This window comes from Pipistrellus hanaki (assembly GCF_964339955.1).
Source record: "Pipistrellus hanaki genome assembly, chromosome: 11".
Classification (NCBI taxonomy): domain Eukaryota; kingdom Metazoa; phylum Chordata; class Mammalia; order Chiroptera; family Vespertilionidae; genus Pipistrellus; species Pipistrellus hanaki.
The window spans coordinates 6,595,283-6,618,493 of NC_140513.1; the positions used below are offsets into that span (position 1 = coordinate 6,595,283).

Sequence of the window (23,211 nt, forward strand, 5' to 3'; positions counted from 1 at the left end):
AATTTACCTCTTACTCATCCTATATAATAAAAGCCTAATGTACAAATTGACCAAACGGCAGAATGACCAGTCGCATTGACTACCAGGGGGCAGACACTCAACGCAGGAGCTGCCCATAGGCCTCGGGCCAGCCAGGATGGGTGCCAGCAGAGGCCCCCTGATTGCCCGCCATTCACCCTGCAGAGGGAGGCAACTGGCAGCGGTGGCAGGGGGCGGGGCCAGCGAGTGGGCAGCGCCAGGCTGGCCACGGCAGGTGCTGAAGAAAGAAACATAAGGTCTCTGTGATAGATTGTGAGAAGTCACTCCTGTCCTTGTATGCACGCCCACAAGTCATCCCCGCTCACACTGACTCTGGGCTTTGCCATGAGATTTGCTTTGGCCAACGGTACAAGAGACTTGATACAAAGACTTGAAAAGAAAAATGCGTATTCGAGCTGCCCTTTCTTTTACTGCTCTTTGGATGCTTACAACCAGTCTCAGATGAACAGACTCAAGCTAGCCTGTTGGATGATGGGAAACATGTGGCCTACCACCATGGCCACCACCCAGGCAACTGCTGGATGTTTGAGGGAGGCCATCCTCCACTAGCTGTCCGCAGTTTCATGACTGATGTCTGGCCGAGACTTGTGCTACATTTAGCTTATAATTGCCTTTGTTTCTCTTAAATATCTTATGTAGCCCTCTCTCTCTGATGATCTCTTCTTTCTCTTTTGCATATCCAAATCTATCTTCATGCAGCTTTTCCTCACTACTCAAACCCTCAATAAATCTCTTTTCTATACTCTTCTGTTACTTTTACTGGGTGCCGTATAATTTAGTGTTTAATGTGCTTTTCCCCCTCTATTTCTGTATATAGGTTGGTCTTTTCTCTCTACCTAATAATAAGCTCCTTGATTGTATAGATCATATTTCACATTATTTCCTCGGGCTTTCATAATATTTAACACTTGATAGAATCATATGTAGTGCCAGGTTTCCCCCTTCCATCCAGTGTCTTCAACATACACCTCGCCTAATTGCAGGGCAGGTGCCACCAATGGCAGCATGACACACCGCTGGTGCAAGGGAAAAGCTACAATAACACAAGCTGTATTCTCTGCAGCTATCTCATTTCCACAAAATTATGTTTCCTTCACCTAGTAAATTTAAAAAAGCAGGTCTGTGTGTATGTATGTGGTCTCTTTTTGCCACTCCAAGACATGTATGTGTATTATATACAGTGCTGTACATGTGTGTATATTTGTTAACATGAAAAGAATCCTAATGATACAGTAAGTTAACACTGCTTACATTAATACTGTATATGCATAAAATCTGGAAAGAAATACAGCCCTTCCCTCCAAAACAACCAATCTAAACTACTACCTCAAATTCCTTTGAAATTGTATACTGTACCAAGAACATTCAGCTTATCTAGTTATGTGAGATAAGTATTTATTTCATACTTGAAAAAGAGGTTTAAATGAGAGAATTTATATTTTAAGTCTTTTACTACTAAACATTGGTTTTCTCTATTTTAAGTATTTTGGTAGACACTTGGGTTATAGGGATTCATTCTGAAATATACCCTGCTTCTTTTCTTTATTGAAAATAGTGCCCGTGGTGATCATAGGGGTATTGACTTAGACAAAGTGATATTAAACAGAGATAAACAATTGAACTGGTCAAAAGGAGTAGAGATTCCAAAATAAAAATACTAGTTTATCTGGCAACATCAGTGGAAGGGATTGGTCCTCTCCCTTCCTCTCTTTCTCTAAAATCAATAAAAACATACATATTTTTTAAAAATAGAGATATCTTTCACCAAAGTGATAAAAATATGAGACTTCTCATTAAAGTCTCCAAGAAATATTAGACCTTTATGGAAAAAGTTATAACATTTATTTAGGGACAATATTTTTAACATAAATGGAAAGGGATGCTATTTACATGAAAAGTAATTTTTATTCTGTTAATTTCCAAAATGGATCTTTAGATTAAGTCAGTCATTAAAACTCTACTATTAGGATTTTTGTTTCAGAATTTTGATAAGCTCAATTTAAAATTCATATGCAAGTACCAAGAACCAAGTATAGCCAATTGAAAAAGAAGAAGCATGCCAGACTTATTATAAAGCTGTAGTAATTAACAGAATGTTAATGAGGAAATAGAAAAACAGACCAGTGGAATTAAAAAATAAAACAGCTGAAACACAAGCATAAGGAAACACTGGTGATATTAGCCAAAATAATATTTTACAAAAAAATCATTCAGATATAATTTATTTTTTGTTATGTTGAAGAGTTAAATTTGAAAGCCAACACTTTATATCTTTACAAAGACTGTGTTATTGTATGCATGAAATGCCTCAAAAAGATATTAAAAGTACTAAACATAAAGACTAAGATTGATATATTGATAACTACTCACATCAGTCAAAATGAGAAGACAAGTCACAGACTGGAATAAGAAGTGTATCACACTGTAATCAATGAATGATTGTTTTTTTTTTCTCGTTTTTTTTTTCTTTTTTTATATATTTTATTGATTTTGTACAGAGAGAAAGGGAGAGAGATAGAAAGCCAGAAACATCGATGAGAGAGAGTCATCCATCAGCTGCCTCTTGCACACCCCCCACCGGGGATATGCCCGCAACCAAGGTACATGCCCTTGACCGGAATCGAACCCGGGTCCCTTCAGTCCCCAAGCCGATGCTCTATCCATTGAGCCAAACCGGTCTCGGCCAATGAATGATTGTTGTTCCTTATAAAACAAATTACTTTGGCAGTAGAGCTCTCACGAGATTTAGTTTCCTTTATAAGGAATACCGTGAGCTTGTCAGAATTCCACAAATCAGCAAAATCCTTAGATTCTTTTCCTTGATCTGTTTTGTCCCTCTGAAGGAACATATTTGAGGCCACTCTCCTATGTTTATTCACAGGCTTTCGGTTTTGCCCTGAGGATGCGACACAGTCTTAAACTAGCATTTCTCAAATTGTCTTTTTTATACTCCCGCTTTAGAAACCGTTGTGTATTTCTGGTTCTGGAATGTGTGGCTTTTCACTTTTCCTTTCCATCCGTGTTTGCAGCTGGTTCTTTTCTGAGTTCATCTCTCGTATTTTGTAAAGTACAACTGAGAGCATCAGGGCTAGTAGCACCCCATCTCTTGGCTTTTTCCTATAAATCCACAAGTTCATTTGTCACATTATCTGCTTTCCAAGTTATTGCCAGCAGTACAGTTCTGCGCTGTGTTATATGCCATCATTTTCCCAGTCTTCAGTAAAGTTACTTGTTGCTCATTTCCAGTGACAGTCTCATATAGATGATGTGTTTGGTATGGCAGTAGCCCGTTCCTGGTTCCATTTTCTCTATTGACTTTTCCTAAGTAAGCCTGCAGTAACGACTCCAAAATTACAGCGCCTTACTGCGCTGGAGGCTTATTTCTAGCTCCCATGTCAGCCACAAGTTATGTGAAATGTGTCTTGCTCTGTGTTCCAGGCCTAGGAGCAGCCCTCTTTTGGTCTCAGGTCAGAGGGAAAGGTGAAAATGCTCACCTGTGGAATAGCTCTTAGATCTTCTTCTCGGATATGGCGTAGATAATTTACAATTATATTTCATTGGCCATCCCACGTTACACGGCAGGCCCCGTGTCTGAATCCTAGAGTATCTGTCTCTAAGGGAGGAACAGTAGCTATTGTCCAAAGACGGAGCGACGGTTCACCTATAGGGAAAGGGCAGACTAGTTGAGAACAATACTACCTGCACTTTCACTTCTAGAGTCCCTAAAGCAGTGTTTTCAAAGTGCGGAATTCTTAGGTGGAGATAAACATTTGGAAGTTATCATTGTATAAGTGAGTAAAATGTGATCACCCGGAGAGGGAAGAGAGCACTGGATCCCTCATGGGGCACTAAGAATTAGCTGTCAGAAGTAGGGGAGAGAACAGGAAAGAACAAGACTCTGGACCTTGTTGGAGCTATTCTCCAAAAATTATAATATTTTTTAAAAAGTAAAGTCTGGATGCAAATGTTTTTAAATCTATCCAGTTTGTCATCACAAGACTTAGTTTCCACATAGCATGTATTTAAAATTAAAATGTGTGTCTTTGTTCTTACAGAGATTTGCCACAATATGGGCAGAAGCAGTGGCAATCCTATTTTGGAAGAACTTTTGATGTTTACACCAAACTGTGGAAGTTCCAGCAGCAGCACCGGTAAAGGAATTTTATAGTTAAAAGAGAGTGAAACTCCATTTTGTATTAATCACAGTTTTGACCTTTACTACCTTTGTGCTTTTTACCTGGATACATCTTAATACATTTTATCTTCATGACCCAAATGAAAACAAATGGATTTTTTAATGTTTGTTTAAGGTTTTAAAATATATGTTCTTAGGATTTTTAAAGAAAATGTTACATGTTAAATGGTTCAGATGAATTCTATCCTAGCATGGCTTGGTTGATTCATGGTTTCAATCTTAAATAGGTGTTGTTTATTGGCCAAAACTATTTGAGGGTGTTGCTCCTAATGTTCATGAACAAAGCTCAAAGAAGTTTCTATTTATGTTTCAATGTAAATGGACATCTAATAAATGCTTTTTTAGTGTAATTGAATGATTATGTTTCAATCTCATGAAAAATTCATAAATCTGAATTCATGAATTTAAAATTTCATGCTGGATTGGGTATCATTATATCCTATTAAGTTTATAGATTTGGTTATTTTTGAAATTGATAGTCTCTTATTTCTATTTTCTTATTTCCTATATAAAACAGACAAGTCTTGGATAATCGGTATGGCTTGAAGCGGTGGCAAATAGGGGAAATTGCTTCTAAGATTGGGCAGCTATACTACCATTATTAGTAAGTGAATTGCATATGGGAAAATCAAGCATTGACCTGATTTAAACACAGCATGCGGAAGTATGCATGGTATATTATGTGGTTGGAGGGAAAACTAAGGAGTTACAAATGAAAACCTTAGTAATCCAGATCATATTGGTGAAGACTGCATTATGAAATGACCTTCCACTATCAAAGTAACATTATTTGCTTCCATGGCTCACCTTCCAAACAGTTCATTTGGTCAGACTCATCTATAACTTAAAGGAGTAAGATCTTGGTTTTAAGTATATGAATTTATAGTTTGTAATTGATACTGTGCAGAGATATATCATAATTTTTATGTTTGAATACTTCGTTTTCAGGAGGACATTTTAAGATTCATACCTATAGGATATGTCTAAAAAGTTACATAAAATAGATAATGATACTTCTGATTATATTCTTAGAGCAGCATCTACAGGTGCTGGCAAAAGTAGGTCTACAGTTGTTCTTATCGAAAATAATGCAATAATTAATAATATTGCCAGAATAAAATCTGTGTTTCATGTACTCACAACTCCAAACCTACTACCTATATGTAGTCCCACCCATGAGTCAGGGACAGAAGAGAACTCCTTTTAGAATGAAATCTTATTATCATGAAGTAAACTGGTGTGCCATAAAAAGACTTGGACCATTTGTAACTTACTAGGCCAGAAAAATTCCTTCCTCTTCCTGTCTTTTGGTATGGCACCCATAATTCCCACCATTAAAATCACTCTCTTGGGTAGAGTATTTTCTTAAGAAGCCACTTGTAAAACTAGACATGTGGTGTGTTTTGTAAATTTTAATTAATTTAAAAATTTTTCCATTACAGTTTTCCTTTCGTATTGTATTGGTTTTAGGTATACAGCATAGTGGTTAGACAGTTGTATACTTTACAAAGTGTCCCCCTGATATTTCCAGTACCCACTTGGCGCCATACATAGTTACCGCAACATTATTGGCTATATTTTCTATGCTGTACTTTACATCCCCGTGATTATTTTGTAATTACTAGTCCCTTCATCTCTTTCACCCAGTTATCTAAACAGAGAGCCTAGTTCATCAACATCCTTTGACGATTAATATGGATTAATCCATTTTTTAAATCCATGAGAAAAAAATAAAAGATATTAGTCAAAGGACAAGTGATTATGTATGGATTTGAGGAAGGTCATGAAAGGCCTGGTCCTGGTGCTGAGTGGACATGCTGTTTGGAGAGTCACTGAGGAGACTGAGGACAATGTGTGCTTTGGGTTGCCATCTAAAAGGATTGGGAGCAGTGGGGAGGTATTTTTTTTTAAAATTATTGTTGTTATTATTTTTACACATTTTGAGGGTGATATGTATATTGCTTTGCTGATTCAAATTTAGGACAGTCACTCCCATCCCTCATGTACAGGAATGAAGGAATAATGGGACAAGTATTGATCATAACGAAGAATTTGAGACATTGTCAAATTTAAAGATTTTTTTCTCTCATAGCTTACGCACATCTGAGACCAGCTATCTGAATGAGGCTTTCTCCTTCTATTCTGCAATCAGACAGAGATCATACTATTCTCAAGTCAATAAAGAAGACAGGTATGCACCTACTATAGTTTTAGAGACAGGAGGTAAAACACTTGATTTTTAGTTTGTGGGCAAATTATGAGGAAACGCACACATTTGTTTATGACTTTTATTCATTTCATGTGTTTTATTGAATCCCTACTATGTACTAGGCCTTCATAAGCATGCAAAGATATGTTACCTAATATAAATAAATATTACAGATGTAACAGATGTCACAATACCAGTGGAGTCAGAGCACAAAAGAGGGGTGGATTACTTCTTTATGAGAGACTGGGATCACACACAGTTTCATTGAAAAGAAACAGCTCCAGAGTGAGGCTTAGCTGATAATGTCAGGTCTCTTTAATTCCTATACATTCAGAAGCCTGTTGACGGTTGTCATGTAGGACTAACGAAAAGGTGCTAAGCTGTTTGAATTTTATTTTATAAACCCACTACTGCCATGCAGTTGTTGGAAGGAAAAACCCTGGTGCAATTCATTAAATTCCCAACAGTAATCTATTGAGCACTCACCCCACTGGCAGTGTGGCCGGTGCTTGGTGGGAAAACAGAGGAAGAAGGTGTACAGGTGTGCTCTTTCCCTTTCAGACAATTACCTTCTCGAGGGAGTTATAGACATCTTTGGGTTCCAAGTAGATGATGATGCTATTAATTCCAGAGGAGTGTGGAATTGTGGGAGAAACCAGGGACCTGGCGCAGAATCTTTATTGCTAGTGTTTCATGAATTGTTAGAAGAGAAAGTTCAGGCCTAGAAGATGGGAATGTTCTCTCTACCTCCAGCAACAGAACTCATAGCTGTCATAAGTGAAAAGATGATATTCTCTTCATGCTAGAAGAAAACATGGTTTTGCCCTAGCTGGTTTGGCTCAGTGGATAGAACATTGGCCTGCGGACTGAAGGGTCAGGTTCGATTCTGGCTGAGGGCACATGCCCAGGTTGCGGACTCGATCTCCAGTGTGGGGCATGCAGGAGGCAGCCAATCAATGATTCTCTCTCATCATTGGTGTTTCTATCTCTCCCACTCCCTTCCACTCTGAAATCAACAAAAATATATTTTAAAAGAAAACCTAGTTTTGACATGGCTTTCTAGAGAACACTCTGTGCTTGGCTGTTATGAGCTTGCCAGCTCTACAGCGACATTTTTTGGAAAGCCCCACTCTTGTACATCCCCTTCCTGCCCTTACAAGTCCTGTTCAGACTCGCCCGGAGGAGGTGATGTGACACAATGAGGTATGCAGATGCTGAGGTCTCTGTGTTATTGCCTTACTTCGCTCTTCTATCAGAAGTTCCAACAGTTATTTTTCCTTCAGATTTTCTTATGATTTGCTTTACATATATTCACTATAGATATATTTCCTATATCCCTCGCCCCCTTTTTGCATTTATGTTGTACAATTTGTCTGAATTCTTGGTGAGATAAATTGTATCTCTAAGAACATGCAAAAGGGCTACGTAATATTTTTACCAGCAAAGAGCTATTTTAAGCAATAGTAAAATACCTTGTATAATTCACTTTTCTAATTTGCCAAGAGGAAAATTGGCCTTAGGCCCATTGGCTTAAAACTCAACAGTTTGATTTGTGGAAATCCTTTTCTATCCTGAGAGCAGACACCACACATCAATTGTTTTCCTGTGCTGCCTCCTAGAGCAGGGCCGATGAACGGAGGTAGGATTATTTGGAACCAGGATGACACTAAATTAGAATCAATGGACAACCGCAAATCTTGACTTTGTTTTCTGGAAGGACTGTTTAGATGGTATGTTGTTTGTTTCTTAGTTCACATAGGGCAGGAGTGCCAGTCAAGGTAACAATTGATGACAACTCCTAAAATCAACAGCCAGTAGATTAAATCAAGAAAGTGTTCCACAATATCACAGTTCCTTTATAAGGCAAAAATCTCTTCTCAAAGGGGCAAGTTCTCTCTGCACTCTCTCAATGCCTCACATTCTGTCAGAGCCGGGGGAACGGACATTCTAGCCATCCACCTACGTGACTGCTGTCACTGTAGACAGCTCTCAGCAATGTCTCGTTCCACGGGCCCACCCTGTTGAGTAAAGGGAGATGTTACCCCGTAACCACTTGTCCTAAGAGCTGCAAACCCCAGCTGTTGCAAATGGTTCAGGCTGACCGTGGTCAGAGTTAGATATGAAGAAGATAAAGCACACATAGGTCCTTTATTTCAGTTAGCCACCAGGAAAAACAGTTTCTCTGGCAATGCGCAGAGTCCTGTCAATCAGTAAACACATTTCTAAGTAAGTCATGAGTCTAGAAGAAAATTTTTAAGTTTTGTTATGGAAAATGTCAAACATATATGAAAAACATACTGTTATTTTTATTTGTAATGTAGGATGTAGAAAGCAGGAAGCGGACATTGGGAATGTCAGGTTTCACTTGATAAGGGATAAGTGCAAAGAGGTGCAGCATTGACTGTAAAAGCCTTTGATAAGTGGAGGATGCATATTGCTGCTCCTAGCAGCACTAAAAGAACAGTAATGCAGAGGTATGAGTAAGAAGCCGTTAGAGGCTAATACACTAAAATATATCAGATTACCTGGAAAGCCAGCAAGAGAGGCTCAATAAGGGACACAAACACGGAAGGGACAAACCGAAAACAAATAAAGCAAGGTGGAGACGCAAACCCAGAGGACCTGCGTGTACGAGGCAGAGATTGTCACAGTGGATGAGAAAGCAGGACCTAACCATACACTGTCTACAGGAGAGGTGGTGAAATAGAAGGACAGAGGCACTTGAAAGCAGAGGAAAAGGAACAGACATGGCCTGTAAGCGCTAAGCACAAGAAAACTGGCTTGGTGATATTAATATAAAAAAGATAAGATTTCCAAACAAAGACTGTTCTTCCTGGAATGCTTTCCACCTCGTGGTTTTCTGCCTCTTATCTTCTCCTCTTCCATATATATAACCTTAACTCAAACATTACTGTCTTTGGGAAGTTTACTCTCACCCAGGATCCTGTCCTGTGGGCTCAGATAGCACCCTTTGTTTCTCCTGGCATTATATTTATTCCACTGTGTTTTAAGCATTTATCTGTCTCCTCTATATTTTAAGTATTTTTCTGTCTGTAAGAGCTGAGAAGAAGGGACTGTGTAGTTCTGTGTGTTTATTTTCACTCTGCTTCCAGCACTTAGTTCTCTGTGTGAGTCTCACTCTCCTTCCAGCATCTAAGTTCTCAATAGGTATTTGTTGAATGAATGAACTATGTAATGAATCAGTAAGAAATGTGTTAAGGCTGTAGGTTATATGCAGAAATATTTATAACTGCAGAATAGGGTCGAAGCAGCATATTTTATTTTTTAACCTAATGACTAATTTTCCATTTATCTACCCTAGACCTGAGTTGGTAGTTAAGAAGCTACGATACTATGCAAGATTTATAGTAGTTTGTCTTCTTCTCAACAAAATGGATGTGGTAAAGGATCTGGTAAAGGTAAATGTGCTTTACAATATTTGAATATCTGATAGTGTATGGGTAATTTTGTTTTTTTAAAAAATAGATTTGAGGTTAAATAGTTTTTGGTATGTCTAAATCATTACAGCATTAAAAGTGTGGTAACTTCTGCTAAAGGCAATGATAAATTTTCTTTTCAATTCTCTTCGTATTTCCAACCCAGACTGACAAGAGACCATTATCTTAACTCCTTGCTTTTGTCCCTTCAGCATGTTTTAAATTTCACCACCCATCCGTGGCTGGTTGGGAAATGCAAATAAAAGTTAAAATATTTTGTTTAAAAGAAGATAGTTAAAAAGTTAGGTCAAGAAAAAGCACACAGTGTTTGACAAAGGTATTGGGAAAGCATTTGTTTTTTTTCCATTCGCTTAGTATGTCTGCATCACTGTCCTCCAGTAACTCAGGCTTTCGGGATTCACTTACTCTCTGTAATGATTGCATACATCCCGGCTGCACTCTGTATTCATTCAGGGAGAGGTTTCAGCGGCATGCTTCTTTTTTTTTTTTTTTTTAATATATTTTATTGATTTTGTACAGAGAGGAAGAGAGAGAGATAGAGAGCTAGAAACGTCGATGAGAGAGAAACATCGACCAGCTGCCTCTTGCACACCCCCTACTGGGGATGTGCCCGCAACCAATGTACATGCCCTTGACCGGAATCGAACCCGGGACCTTTCAGTCCGCAGACCGACGCTCTACCACTGAGCCAAACCGGTTTCGGCTCAGCGGCATGCTTCTTAATTTTTGGTACTCAAGTATAACATGCTGGTTTTGACAAGCATTCCTCTGTCTTCCTCCACTCCTAGTTACTATTGACTATTTCCAGATAAAACCACTGTGCTATACTAGTAAATACAAAGAAAATCAGCTAGACAGTATTAATTTTTTTAATGTTAAAAATCGGGGACTTTACCTTTAAGAGTTTTCTATTAATAAAGTCATTGCTTGCCTGGCTGGTGTGGCTCAGTGGTTGAACATTGACCCATGAACCAGGAATTCACAAGTTAAGGCACATGCCTGGGTTGTGGGTTCAATCCCCAGTGAGGGGCGTACAGGAGGCAGCCGATCAATGATTTTCATCATTGATGTTTCTGTCTTTCCCTCTCCCTTCCTCTTTGAAATAAAAACATTAAAAATAAATTTAAAGCCGAAACCGGTTTGGCTCAGTGGATAGAGCGTCGGCATGTGGACTGAGGGGTCCCGGGTTCGATTCCTGTCAAGGGCATGTACATTGGTTGCGGGCACATCCCCAGTAGGGGGTGTGCAGGAGGCGGCTTCTCGATGTTTCTCTCTCATCGATGTTTCTGGCTCTCTGTCCCTCTCTCTTCCTCTCTGTAAAAAAATCAATAAAATATATATTTTTAAAAAATAAATAAATAAATAAATAAAATTTAAAAATAAAATCATACCTTTCCAGTATGGGTCTCTCTGGGTCTCTTAAAATCTTACTGATGTGTGTCATTCTGGAGCTTTTGATTTTGCGACAAATCCATGTAGTTTTTATTCTTGGTTTTTTATTATAATTGAGACTGCATATTGATAATAAACTTCTTAACTATGTCAATTTCTCTCAGGAATATGGTACCTCATAGCTGTCTTTCTTTTTTTTTTTCCCCCTATACTCTCTCTTTTTTTTTATGTGTTAAAATCAGGAACTGTCCGATGAAATTGAAGATTACACTCACCGCTTTAATACTGAAGATCAAGTGGAGTGGAACCTGGTGCTTCAGGAAGTGGCAGCTTTTATCGAGGTCAGTTTCGGACACGAAAGGCTGTCATAGTTTTGGAGAAGTAAATTCCCATGTGGTATACATTTTCACTGAGTGTGTATGTCCAGAAGGAATACCTTACTAGACTGACATTTTGTCCGGGCTCCTCTCTCCAGGCAGACCCCGTGATGATACTGAATGACGATGATACCATTGTGTCCACATCGAACCGCCTTGCTGACACGGGAGCCCCGCTGCTGGAGCAGGGCATGATTGTGGGGCAGCTGTCCCTGGCTGACGCGCTCCTTATTGGTAATTGTAGTAACCAGGTAAAGAATCTGCAGGAAGTATGCCGAAAATCCACTTTGAAAAATAGTGCTTTTTGTTATTACAGGATTATTATTTCCTTGTAAATATCCTAACACCCATTTGAGAGGAAATGGTTTAAAAAATTATGCCGTGTCCATTTATGGACTATGTTACAGACATTTAAATGGTTTAGAGAGGATTTTTAATCACAAAGGAAGATACTCATGATATGATAAGGGAAAAGAAATTTGTTATGGAGCCAGTATGTGAACAGAATTACCCGGTGTATGAAAACGTCTATATACATATATGCATAGGGAAAAGACCAAGAAGAAATTCACCAATATCATAAAAGGTTTACCTCTGAATAGCAGAATTATGGGTGATTTTTATTTTATTTTTCACAACTTTCCAAATCTGTATATACTGTGATCAGGCAAAAAGAGAGAGGTTTGTGTTTTTTAAAAAAATATGTTTTTGTTGATTTTTAGATGGAGAGAAAGAGAGAGAGGAGAGAGAGAGAAACATCAATGAGAAAAACACATCGATCGGTTGCCTCCTGCACACCCCACACTGGGGATTGAGCCCACAGCCTGGGCACGTGTCCTGATCAGGAATTGAACCTGGGACCTTGTGGACCATGGGACGATGCTCAATCCACTGAGCCACACCAGCTGGGCAGAGGAGGGATTATTTTAAGTACATTTGTCAAAAGCAAATTTCAAATATTTTTTCATGACAGTATAGTTGCATAGTTAATTTAATGTACTGGAAATGTAATTTACTGGATATATGGAATATTGGAAAAGTCACTAGGATATTTTGAGGATATTTTCCTATATGCATCAGTTATACGTTTTAATTTTGGATACTTCTTTACACCTATCATTTTTGTTCTTGTTAACTTTTTCTGGTACTCTTCCAACTTTGGTTTTTATAGCCATTAATTCACAGATTTCTAAATTAGAACGTTTTCATTTAAATACAGTGTTGTCTTTTCGAAGTAGAAAAAGTATGCAGTCTTAAACATTATAAAGTACCAAGATGTAATGAAGAGGTTATAAAATATGGGCCACGGTCTACGGCCATACCACCCTGAACGCGCCCGATCTCATCTAAAATATGGGCCACGGCCATATTTCAGCCTCACTGTTTTGCCAAAAATTAGCATGTTTTATTGGATCTAAAATAGGTCTCTGTTTACATGACTATTTTATTTGTTTCTAAAAGTACCCAAGGAAATGGATGGATTGATAGGCATATAGATAGATGGAGATACAAATGATAAAGCAAAAATAGAAAAATGTAAATATAGGATCTAGTTGATAAGCATATTGGTGTCACTGTATAATTCTTTTAGTATTCTATGTTTTGAAATTTTTGATAATAAAATCCTGGGAAAGAAAATACCCAATGTCATTAAGTGCACATGAATGTCAAGATTAATAATATGACTAAAAACTTCAAGGTCTGCCTTCTGCATCAATGGTCAGGTTTGTTTTCCTTGCAGGTTAAATTCAGTGAACTAACTGTTGACATGTTCCGGATGTTACAAGCCCTGGAAAGGGAGCCAATGAATTTAGCTTCCCAGATGAATAAGCCAGGAATGCAGGTACCTTCTCCCTATCTATGCCATTTTGGTAACACTCTTACTGTTACCAAATGCTATTATCCAACAAGGCTTTGAGTGTGAAGAAAGAGCTCCCTTGCCGGGTAGCTTAGTTGATTGAAATGTTGTCCTGATGCACCAGAGTTACAGGCTTGATCCCGGTAAGAGCTCATGCAAGAGCCAACCAATGGAGAGGTGAAGCAATGGGTCGATGCTTCTCTCTCTTAAAGCATCCAGTCGATAAATTTTTAGAAAGAGCTCTCTTGTCAGCACATGCCAAGCTGGTGGAAGGGCAGTGCTGGCAGGAGCAGAGCCCAGGCAGCCCTCCAGTGCTGGCTCTGCTCCTGTCTGAGATGACTTTCCAAGTTGGCTCTTCTGGCACCACCAAGTTCTTTCCCTGTCTCCTCTTTTTAGCTTTTGACTACCCCCCAAACCTCACTCCTGGAGCTCAGAGAACCTTGACCTCACCTAAGAGGTGCCTGATGGATTCACGAAATACTTCTTAAGTTCTATTGCCGCCTTTGGTAGAAAGATAATATGCACAGAATAAATAGGAAAAGATGTACTAGCTAATATGAAATATTATGGAACCAGAAGATGCTTGCAACTTGCATAAAGAGCAGGCTTTACTTCAATGTCCCATGAGTTAAGGTCCCTGGGTCTCATATATGACTGTGTGGTTCTATGGAGGTAGATGTTGCTTTGTATTTTCCAGATTATTGGGGGTGGGGGCGGGGGAGATACATTAGGGGGGAAAGACTCTCTTGGTGAAGAATAGGAAATATAGATAAGCATAATAATAGTAACAAAAATATAGTTGATGAAGAGGAGAGTAAAAAAAATAGGCGTTGATAATACATCTGTCAGATACAGCTTGTATGGGTATTATTTTCTGTGTGTAAATACAGGATTCAGCTGACAAGCCTACCAGGCGAGAAAATCCCCACAAGTACCTGCTCTACAAACCCACCTTCAGCCAACTGTACACATTCTTAGCATCATCTTTTAAGGTATATTTGACCCAGTATTTTTACTGTATGGGAAAAGTGTGCCCTAAGAATGGAATCTGAGAGTCACTCTGCTCTTTGAATATCTGAGTCAAGAATTTAAGCAAAGTATGAAATTCAAACTGCCTTTACAGTATCCTAATCATAGTTATTTTCAGGATGGAAATTGCTTATAGGCTCTGAATGCTTATTGCCATTCATTAATGAGACTATTGCTTAATTACTTCCCTTTCTCCAGATTTCTATTACCCTGTTTCCCCGAAAATGAGACAGTGTCTTATATTAATTTTTTTCTCCCAAAGTTGCGCTAGGTCTTATTTTCAGGGGATGTCTTATCTTTCCATGCGCTAGGTCTTATTTTCTGAGGATGTCTTATTTTCGGGGAAACACGGTGCTAAACTACTGTAGGCATAGGAGTCAGCGCAGAACTTAAAAATCCAGAGCAGGTTGCACAGACCTGCTTAGGGGAATATTTTGGTCATTGAAAGAGCTCTGAATGTAACATGACCCAAGAAATAGTATTTCTTCCCCACAACTATGGAAAATTAAAATTCAGAGAGTGATTAAGGAGAAAAGGTGAAATAGAAATAAAGTCAATGAGGAAAGGGGACAACAGGGAAAGGGGAATGGAAGAATCGTATTGAACTCTTGAGGATTTGCCTGATATGCACCTAAAGACTTCAAGGTCTGCCTTCTGCATCAATGGTCAGGTTTGTTTTCCTCCCAAAGTTTAATAATGAAAGCCATAGATGGGAGTTTGTCTGTTAGACCTAGAGTCAGGATATTTACTTCTCCATTTCAAGTTTTCCAGAGGACGTTTTCTTAATGATGGGCGTTTTACAGCAGAGATTGTCTTACAAACGTTTGGCAGTCATTGTGGATCGTAGATTATAATGACTCTGGGCCATGTAGACAGCAGTTGGAACCAGCAAGAGTGGCTCTTCTCTTGGAGAAGACAGTAATATGTCAGATGAGGTGCTTGTTTCCCCCACACCTTTCAAGTGTCGTGAGCTTTGAATGAAACTGTTGTTTTCCCTGTCTGTTGTTTGGTATATGTGATTTTTTAAATTTCAGGAGCTGCCTGCCAATAGCGTGCTTCTGATTTACCTGTCAGCCACTGGCGTTTTCCCAACAGGTCGTTCTGATAGTGAAGGTACAATAAAGGAATGCTCCTGTGTGAGCCGGGCTTGAATTCTCTTTATTTTCTACAAGACGATGGCCCGTAGCCCACAGACCACCTCCAGCTTTCTAGAGAGGCTTCTAAATTGGGAACCCGGTCTATTTGTTGAATTGGCAATCTCATAGATACCCCAGTCTATTGTACATTGAAGTCCACAAATGATCAGCAAATTCACATACTAAATATGTGTGCCTCACTATCAGATTTGCCAGAAGCACACATACCTATGAAATAACTAAGCCTAATGATCTGCTTCATTCACATCATTAAAATTTCTGAGCCTTCAGTGCTTTAGGGAATCTGGTCAGCGGCTTCGTGTGGCTGAAAGTCTTTGTAGAAATCAGTACACTTTTGTAACTGCGAAAGTTCAAGTCCTTGTCATGATTTTGTTTTCTGTCCTTTCTTTATTTGGTTTTTATGGATTCAACCTATAGACTATTGGGATGCTGTTTCAGAATAAAAACTTAAAACTGTCCAGAATAAATGAGTCCAGAATATATGAAATTGGTCAGAATAGGTGAGTAACTGGGTTGTAAATGAGGCATTTAAATCTCTGTCTGGACAAAAAAAAAATTTTTTCCCCCTTAACATCCTTAACATTTTCCTCCTCATGTTTGTTGAAATTTGCATTCCTTTATACAATGCATGTCCCTGCCATCTTCCTTGCATGACCAACAGATCCTCTTACTGTGGGAAAATGAAAACAGAACAAAATGAACCTCAAAGCCTTTTCGTTGCAGTGCCTTTTTTAAAGGGATAAAATATAACAGCATTAAATGTGGTATGAAGTCATAAACTAATTTTTTGTAGTAAAGTTTATTTTATTTATAAATAATTATTTCCATTTATCTACTGTTGAGTCAGATTTTCTGAGCCCCTGCTTAATATATTGACCTCATTTTACTTTTTTGTCAAGGTACATTGGGATTGCAATAGGCACTAACTGAATAATCCCTTTGAGATAAATTATTCCTAACACCCCTTCGTTGCTGTGCCATTTAGGCAGGAGTTTAACTAACTGATATAACCAGTGGGCAAAGGCTAACTTCAAAACTGGAACTACAGTGGTTGGTATAGTAGTCATCATAGATTTTTTCACACACTGAAATTTATTATTTTCTTAAAATTTTTTTTCAATGAGAATTTTCAAGTTTTATTCCAATTTCCCCCCTAAATTTTACAATAAATGGCTTACACTTATATTTAAGTAATTATTAAGACTTCAGTCTGAAATTTCTCACATAGTTTTGTTAAACCTGAGGTTTTAATTTTTGCTTGAAATTAAAATTTTGAGCATCCCAGATCTGCATCACTTTTATTGCCCAGAGTAATGGGGTGCCGTGGATTCTTGTTTTGTTTCTCATTATATTCTGTTTGAAGAACTGATGAGTAATTAAATGATTTTTTAAAATGTTGAACGAGGCAACATGCTGAAATCATTTAAATACTGTATTTAAGGAGAATGTTAAATTTTAAAATAATTAAAATGTTTTGTAATTATCTTCCACTTTTATCAGGGAGAGATTCACATAATACCTTTGAACATCAGAATCATGCTACTCTCTGATTGAAGTCTAGGATTCTTCCCTTTGTTTCCATAGGTCCTTATGATTTTGGAGGGGTACTTACTAATAGTAATCGGGATATTATAAACGGAGATGCCATCCACAAACGCAATCAATCCCACAAAGAAATGCACTGGTATGTATTCTAGTGTCTCCCTATCATAAAAATTGTAGTTCTCTCTTATGAAATATTAAATGAAATGGGGACTTTTCTAGCACTAGAAACGTTCTCCTAGGCTACTATTAATAACACTTATTTGAATTCTAGCAATACTTCCATCTTGACTATCCTAGGAAATTAGAATTTTTGGGCTGACACACACACACACACACACACACACACACGAGGCCCATTGCACAAAGAGATTCCTTCCCCTGGCTGCCCGCACCGGGACCCAGGCCTTCCTTTTGGCTGCTGCCTTCAGTCTTCGCTCTGGGTGGAGGTCTCTCCTGTAGCTCCCTCTGCCCGACCCTCTCCCTCATAGCAGGTGTCTTCTCTGCTGAGCCACTCCGCATATGTGCTGCCCAGAGTGGCTGGGGGGTGGGGCCACTACCATATTTGTTGGATTAATTTGCATACTCACTCCTGATTGGCTGGTGGATGTAGTGAAGTGACAGCCAATTTGCATGTTTCTCTTTTATTAGTGTAGATATTGAGTATCAGTTATATTTCAGGTACTGTTCACACTCACACACACACACACACACACACACACACACATACACATTGTCCACTAAGCTAGAAAGAGCATGGATTGATAGCCACACCAAAATTGTGACCTTCGTAGTCAGTGGCTCTCAAATATTAGTTGCTGGACTTTTAACCTTAGGATCCAGTAGATCTTTTATGGGCCAGTGAATATAGGTGTTTAAGAATCAAGCAGCTGATTCTGATACAATATCCAGAGAAAACATAAAGAATACCGTGTTTCCCCGAAAATAAGACATTCTCCGAAAATAAGACCTAACACATGGAAAGATAAGACATCCCCTGAAAATAAGACCTAGTGCAACTTTGGGAGAAAAAATTAATATAAGACACTGTCTTATTTTCGGGGAAACAGGGTAGTAAAGGGAAGCCCCTATTATTTTCTGAAATATTAAGATATAGCTTGAAATACTAAAACTCTTTAAATTAGGTATAGATTTAAAAGACTCATTGAAATACAAATCTGGTTGTGTTTTATATGTTTGTTTTCAAAATATGTTTTTAAAGGGGCTTTTAAATACTAAAATACCTAAAAGCTTGACTTCTGAGATTTTCACCTTGTATGTTTAATCCATCTTTAAATATATAGACTTCTTTTTAGCTTAGCTATTCTTGTGAAATAATTATCTCTGAATTTTTTTTCCAAATGAAACTTAATACAGAGATTTTTTTTTTTTTTTTTTTTTTTGTCTTTTGCTTAATCTTTGTTTTTCTCTCTTAGTACGATGAAAAGGAGACACGAGCAGACCAAGCTGAAGAAGAAAAATTCTAAGGCTTGGCGGTATGGTTACTCAGATATTTATCATTGTTATTGTTTTCCCAGCCTCCATCCTGGAGATCTCTACCCCTTCACGAGGAAGCCCCTGTTTATCATCGTGGATTCATCGAATAGTGTCGCATACAAGGTGAGTTCCGTGAGCGCCAGGGCACGTGTTAGCCACTATGGCACCACCCCGAGGTAACCAGTCTTAACATGTGCCTGTTCATTTTGCTTTATTTTATTTCATTTTACACTGTTTGTATTTAGTCTTTCTTTTCTTTTGAGGTTGTGCATGCTAGTCAGGATCTGGTGCTATGAATAGAAACAAGAAGAAAACGCATGAATGGACACTCAGTGGAAAATAATAAATCCTCCTGCAGGAAAAAAAAATTCAAGATTCCCAAGATGTCTGGTGGAAGGTTTACTTTTGTTGTATAACCAGAATAACTTTCTTTTATAGAAGTAGAAGTATGTGGACACCTTTTATTTTCTAGTTTTGAGACCTTTTCCCCATCTACACACTTGAGCTGCTATGGTTTAGGTGACATGTTTTACAGTTATAGGCATTGAATATCAAAATAAATGGTTTTATATGCACTTATTTTAAAAAATTTGTAAAAACAAGTAAAATGCTGAAGTAAGTGACAAGGATATAACTTGAAAATCCTTTGTTTTATATTTTGCTATAGAAGCAATGTTTTGCAGTGATTATATAAAGAATGTCAGCAGCAAAACACTTTAAAGTAGGATAGTAGATTTCAAACTCTAGTAATTTATAGGAAAACGAAAACAGAATTTTTGGAGTCCTTTGTATGTGGTTGGAATATTTCATTAGTAAACAATATGTTCGGAAATATACTTGGATTTGCACATTAAAACTATTTCTGTTGTGGATGCTTAGATAATTAGGTGGAGAAGCCAGCGTTGGTAGGTTTTTCCAGGAGAGCAGTGGGAGTGTCTGGTAGCCAAGGGAGCTGACCGCAAGCATATATTTTTCTAATTTTTATGTTTAGTTTCATTTTTTAAAGTCTGAATGCCAAGAGCATCCAACCTACCCTACACTTTTCAGCATATTGCCTGAAAAGTCAAGTTTACAGCTTTGATTTTGGGGAAAACTAGCTGACACTTTTCTTAAATCGGATGTATGTTGTTTTTAATCTTTTTGAAGGGGTGATAGGTTGCTGACGGAAAGGTTTATTAGCTATCCCACTTAAACTTGTAAAACGAGGGGAGACCAGGCATTGGTGTCTTCATAGAATTCCCAAGAAGCATCTGTGTCTTTGTCAAAGGAGTTGTTCGCTACAGTTCAAAGATGTGGCAGGATGTGTCGATGCACCAGGTCAAATGTATTGTGCATTGAGAGTGTTTTAGCAACCTAGTAATTTCTCTCATCTTAACTGGACATTATTTGATAGCACCATTTATAATGTCAAAATATCTTCCATGATACATGCCAGCTATTTCGAGAGTGCACAGGATGGTGCTCCAACCAGCTGAGCCACACCAGTCAGGGCTCTCAGTGACCATTTGAAACATTCTCCCTGCTGTCTGCTTCCTCAAGGCTGATGTGTTTCTGTTTGGTTTGCCTGCATATGTCATATCAGAGACTTTTCTCAGAGTACTGTAATTTTTGCCTATCTGCTCAGATTTAAGAGTGGGAGCTAGGAAAATAGAATATCAGGTAGTAGATAGGGCTTGTCACGCTGAGCTGCTCCTGTGACAGTCTAGTGGGACCAGTCAGTTGGCTCGTCTCTGATGTGTCTTTAGGTCTGTCTTCATGCTCTCGTTATGTTACCCAGAGCAGACTCAGCTACTCTGCTGGAATGTAAAGGTTGGATTATCAGCAGTAGACTATATTTTCCCTCAAGCCTCTGTGCATGTGCTTATCTTTGTATACACATGTGCCTTTATGCCCCCAGGCCTCACACCTAAAAGGTTCTTAGTAAATATATGTTGAATGCTTAAGTGAAGATAGGCACTATTATCCTTATAGCTGAGCAGACTTTGCCTGTGGAGATTAACCTGCCTCACCGATCCCGGCAGACTTTGTCATTCCAAAACCCCAGCTCTTCCCACTTTGGAAAGGAGGAGCTTTGCGTGCCCGTCTGAGCCTCAGTGAATAGGAGAGTGACTGAAATGCCAAGATCTGGGTAACATCGGGCCCACGTTGTGGTTCTCAGATTTCCACTAGAGAATTGGCAAGTAGAAGTGACTTTGTCTGCACTAAGGTAGTAAGTACTATGGGAGTGAAAACAATCCCGTGGTCATTCTGAACACTTCTTTTAGTACTGCCTTCTTTCTTCCTCTTTTTTTTTTTTTTGGAAAGAACAACCTTTGAGTGTTTCAGTAATTATGACAAGGCTGGATCCCTGCCACTGCACATGAATTACTCATATTTATCTAAACAGCCTTATCCTCGCTGACTGATGGCTACAGGTTGCTGCAGTCTATTAAGGCAATCACTCTCCCAGCGAGATGATGAAAGCTCGTCTGCCAGTCAGCCCCACACATTCTGTTTCTTTCTTGCTCCTTTGAAAGCTTTTGGCATTCTGTAGTTGCATTGTGAGGTCTAGGTTTTGTTTCTTTAGACATAATCTATTGTGACTTGTTAGACTTCCTGAATGGGAAGGTTGGGGTTTTTCATAAATGCTGGAAAATTCTCATTGTCTCCTCAAACACTGGCTGTACCCTAGCTTCTCATCTCCTGGAACTTTGAAAAATAAAAAAAAATATATATATATACACACACACACACACACACACACACACACACACACACATATATTTCTTGCTGTCTTTTACATCTTTTGACTTCTCTTCTATATTTTCCAATTTTTTTTCTCTCTATTTGAGATTTGGATAATTTCTTCTGAACTATCTTTCAATTTACAAATTCTTCAGCTTTGATTAACTTGCGGTTAAACCCATTTGAGTTAGATGTTGATTGTGGTTATTTTCATTGCTCAAATTCTCTGGTTCTTGGCTCATAGGTCTAAGCATATAGTCATACTCAAAACAGTGTATGTAGTACAGTAAAGGGATACGGAGCAAACTTAGCAAAAGAAAAAGGTACATAAGATGAAGTCCAGAAAAAATAGGCTCAGATTTCCAAGAGTTTTCTCCCAGTGCAGTCACACAGGGTGTCCCTACTCCCCCGGCAGCAAGCTGAGGCAACACGGCTAAACGTCTACCAGGGAAGCTCAGGAGGGCCTTGCTGCCCCGGCTGTTCACTGGGGACTGATCGTGTAGGCACCCTGTGCCTGGCACACACCAAATGCCAGGCTCCCGGAAAGAAAGCAGGTGCTCAGCATAAGCCATCTTGTTTGCACAGTCCAGGTAAAGCGAGCCATTCTTATCGGTTCTGCTCACGGTGGGAACCCACCAATCTAAGCTCCCAGAAGCCAGCCAAGGGCCAACGCTTGTAAGCAGGCCCTTTCAAAGGACGGCAGTCAGGTTTGCTATGCTAACCCTAACTCTTTTTTACACAGTATTTAAAAAATCAGATGAGAAGTTGATGAGCAAGGGAAGCAAAGAAAAAGGAAGGCGTGGGACATAAGTAGCGACAGTGTTCCTCTGGGCACTGTCCAGGAGCAAGAGCCTCCTGGCCAAGGACGCAGAGGCCATCTAAGTGTGGGAGAGTGCCCACGCCGCCTTCTCCGAAGGGTGCGCCTCAATATCATTCAACTTACTCCCTTTCTTTTGGTTATGAGACATTTCTCATTTATTTTAACTATTTGTTTAAGTTTTGTTTTTGTTTTTTGTATTGATATTATGTTTACAAAGTCATAAGATAAAGGCATTAGTGAAATCTCTTCATCCCTCCCAGACCCAGTCTACTCGGTTTCTAGCTCTCCCTTTAAGTGATCACTGTTGTCTGTTTCTTGTTTATCCTTCTAGAACAAAATTTTAAATACGTATGTAAGGCAAAACACATATTTTGTAAGTCTTAAGTCTTCTTTGCTATATACTAGTGAATGGTAGTAACATGCCGTACACAACTGCTCTTACTTTTTTTTCACTACTAAGAAATGTTGGAGATCTATCCATGTCCATTCATAAAGAACTTATTCTTCATATATATATATATATATATATATATATATATATATATATATATTCTATTGATTCACTACAGAGAGGAATGGAGAGGGACAGAGAGTCAGAAATATCTATGAGAGAAACATCAATCAGCTGCCTCCTGCACACTCCCTACTGGGGATGTGCCCGCAACCAAGGCACATGCCCTTGACCCAAACTGAACCTGGGACCCCCTAGTCCGCAGGCTGACACCATCCACCGAGCCAAACTGGTCAGGGCTGAACTTATTCTTTCTTGCAGCTGCATAGTATCCCATGGTATGGATGTGCCATAATTTATTATACCAGTCTCTTATTGCTGGTCATTTGGTTATTTCCAGTCCTTTACTATTAATAACAATGCTACATGGAATAATTTAGGACTTGCAGGTTCTTTTATAGGT

The 23,211-nt window shown here is 38.7% G+C and overlaps 1 protein-coding gene across 5 annotated transcripts in view; it reads left to right on the top strand.

The window, feature by feature from the left end:
* The window catches only part of SCAI (suppressor of cancer cell invasion), a 78,231-nt gene that overhangs the window by 39,175 nt on the left and 15,845 nt on the right, over positions 1–23,211 (top strand). For all 5 annotated transcript variants that reach the window (XR_014796278.1, XM_084898354.1, XM_084898353.1 and 2 more), the window contains 11 exons: positions 4,095–4,190; positions 4,752–4,838; positions 6,327–6,425; positions 9,766–9,862; positions 11,536–11,634; positions 11,769–11,921; positions 13,412–13,513; positions 14,419–14,520; positions 15,592–15,670; positions 17,299–17,398; positions 18,795–18,876. Coding sequence is in view for 4 of the 5 variants with exons in the window: in XM_084898354.1 (XP_084754480.1) it covers positions 4,095–4,190; positions 4,752–4,838; positions 6,327–6,425; positions 9,766–9,862; positions 11,536–11,634; positions 11,769–11,921; positions 13,412–13,513; positions 14,419–14,520; positions 15,592–15,670; positions 17,299–17,398; positions 18,795–18,876 (1,096 nt within the window). In the remaining variant the exon portion in view is untranslated. The remainder of the gene's footprint in view (positions 1–4,094; positions 4,191–4,751; positions 4,839–6,326; positions 6,426–9,765; positions 9,863–11,535; positions 11,635–11,768; positions 11,922–13,411; positions 13,514–14,418; positions 14,521–15,591; positions 15,671–17,298; positions 17,399–18,794; positions 18,877–23,211) is intronic.